General features: G+C 42.1%; 1 protein-coding gene across 1 annotated transcript in view; it reads right to left on the reverse strand.

The window, feature by feature from the left end:
• Positions 1–1,791, reverse strand: part of LOC103463233 (formin-binding protein 1-like) — a 38,273-nt gene extending 36,482 nt beyond the window's left edge. Inside the window, exon 1 of the mRNA XM_017304241.1 lies at positions 1,646–1,791. Within this exon, the coding sequence (XP_017159730.1) occupies positions 1,646–1,791 (146 nt within the window). The remainder of the gene's footprint in view (positions 1–1,645) is intronic.
• Positions 1,792–2,827: the final 1,036 nt, after the last annotated feature.

The following is a 2,827-nucleotide window of genomic DNA, read 5'->3' on the forward strand; positions in this document are numbered from 1 at the left end:
TGAGACGGATTTAGGTAAGGTTAAAGTTGACGCATTGGCCTGTTGGCCTCAGACGTTATTATTTCCAAATCACAAAGCCATCGGAGCGTCGACCACAGCTCCAGCCCCGATCGTGTTCCCACATTCCTGCCCACTCAGGAAGGAACAGGCTGCCAATGGAGACGCATCTAAATTATCGAGCACCAAACAGACATTAACCAGCTGAAGTGAGAGTTAATGGAGAAGAGACTTTAGTCCGTCCAGGGTGTCCTGGGTCTCTCTCTGGATTGGGATGCAGCCAGAATGCCTCAAGTAAACTAATTTCATCCRCTTGTGTCTGTAATATCGATCTTCAGGTCACTACCAAGAGTTCACGACCACAAGTGAAGGTAGAAACATCGAATGACGAAACCCCAGAACCAGAACCAAACATGGAGAAGCAGCATTCATCTGCTCGGCACCACAAAACTGGAACAAAYTTCCAGAAAACTGCAAAACAGCCGAAACACTGAGTTCCACCTCTTTAGAGTTGCTTTTGAATCATAATAACTGAAACATTGACCAACATTTTGATGTATAATGGCGACAGCAAAATGTAATGTTTCAAATTKTGTGTCCTATGAGTTTGTATTTTCATGATTTAAAGCACTTTGTCTTGTTTCTGAAATGTGCAATACAGATAAACTTGAGCAATTGAACGGCCAATAGATTGTGTTACAAAAGACGACGCAGCTAAGGACAATCTTTAGCAACTCCTTAAATGTGTGTTGTTGCTTTAAAATGATAAATTAGCGGAGGTATTTTAATTACAGACCTGTGTATTTGGATGTGTTGAATACAGGATTGAATAAATTGAAACACTGGTATTTAGGTGTAATTTGCTCCTTTGCATTAACCACAAACCAGCATTGACTAAAACATGCAATCTTGGTTTAAAATAAGTTCCAGTGATGTTTGGCCAGGAATAATGACTAAAATCACTATGTTTGATGGAACAGCAAAGTATTCACTTTCTCCAGACACACCAAGCTGGCAACCGTTTCCTGTTGGCGTTAACCTCATGGAAATCCCTGCTACTGTCTGCGTTACACAAGWYGGGTCCGATCACATACAACCATCCAGCAGAGGTTTGGTTTAATGACGGCGCTCTAAAACATTCCACCAGTTCTCCACATGGCCCAAAGCTTATTTTTTATCCACTGCCTGACAAAGTTACTGACTAATAAACAGTTGACAGACTGACTCACRGAGGCAGGACAGCACTAAACGCAGCTGCTGCTTTGAACAAATCCTGACGACGAGCGGAGTCATAACTCAGAGAGGCCTGGATCAGTTTCTGTCTGTTGTGACTCATTTTTTTATTTCCTGGAAAGAAAATACTACCAACACTTGTTGTACAACRAGATTAGATTTTTTTATAACCAAACATGAGCTCTGTGTCTGGCATGAAGAAAAAGTATCACAAACATAGAGTCTCTAAAAAGCATCAGAAAATCAAATCCTCCACGTTTTCCACAAACAGTGACCCAAAGCATACCACTGATCCTTCATCAACAAAGAAAAGTGCTAATGTCAGGAGTTACAGTCTAAAAAAAGTCAGGTCGGATAACGTGCAGCAACCTATTTAGACGGGTTCACTCCAGGTCATCGCTTTTAGAGGCCCTACAGGTGGGTCTGCGTCTGGATCCAAGACGAACTAGACTGCYGAACAGCTGGTTGGCTGGATGCAGCTGTGGAAGAGTCCAGAGGGACGCAGCAGGAGGATGAGAGGAAGGAAGAGGGGGAGGAACGGCAGAACCACTGGGGAAACATTCGGAAGAAATGCAGAGATGAAGAAGCCTCTTTGTTCACATAATGGATGCAAGCACCAGTCCTTTAGCAGCAAATTTCATTTTAAAAATAAGCTCATCTCTGTTATTCGTTTTAGCTTTGARCTTATCCATTTACCTTCACCTGTGAAGGTGAGAAAAAATWATGGTTCTGTTTTCACACCTGACTGACCAGTAGACTCGGTTTGATCGGGAACCAAAGCTGCAACATTCGCTACATTTTCATCTGGTTTGTTTCTCTTTTTCACTGCACTGTGTCAAATGAACCAAACCCTCTGAAAAAGCTGTTCCCCTCCTCACCTGTGGGGGCGCTGCACCAAGAACTACTAAAGGAAATGACACAAAAACCTCTGAAGAAGAAACTCAGCGAAACTTTCCCACAAAATATAAACAAAAATGGAGTAGAGTCAGATCTTAGCGGTTGTAGGATTTATCCTTTGTCTTTAGCTAAAGACCAAAAGCCATTTCTCCCGCTGGCGTAAGACACATGCGTTTGTTTTTATTGCATYTACCCAGAATGCACTGTGCTGTAATCAACTTCCTGTTTTTGGAGMGGTCTCGGATCCACTTAGCGTTCACATAACCATTCGAACCGCACCAGAGTTCACTTCAACCGAACCAAGGCCGAGGTTTGTAGACGGACCTTTTTGGGTTTGAATCAGAGTTCGATTATTTCCATTCGTTCAAATTAAAGGCACATCAACGCATTATTTTGTTCTCTGCATCAGTTCATTTTGACACACTGACRTTGTAATGTAGAGCTGTTGCACATTTCAGCTTTGAAACCTATATAACTTSTTATAATTTGCGCTATCGGGGATGAGTAGACATTAAATAAAAGGGACCCAAGGTGGACCCCTGAGGTACGCCACGGGTTACTTCTGTTAAGTCCCTGTTCTTCATGTATGACTCAAACCAGTCAGATATAACACCAAAAAATTCAGGTTACGACTGAGCTTCATGTAAAGTCAATAACAAAAAAACTATTTGAACTCGAGGCCTCCATAAAGTGCTTTAAA

The sequence above is a fragment of the Poecilia reticulata genome, linkage group LG4 (assembly GCF_000633615.1).
Source record: "Poecilia reticulata strain Guanapo linkage group LG4, Guppy_female_1.0+MT, whole genome shotgun sequence".
Taxonomy (NCBI): domain Eukaryota; kingdom Metazoa; phylum Chordata; class Actinopteri; order Cyprinodontiformes; family Poeciliidae; genus Poecilia; species Poecilia reticulata.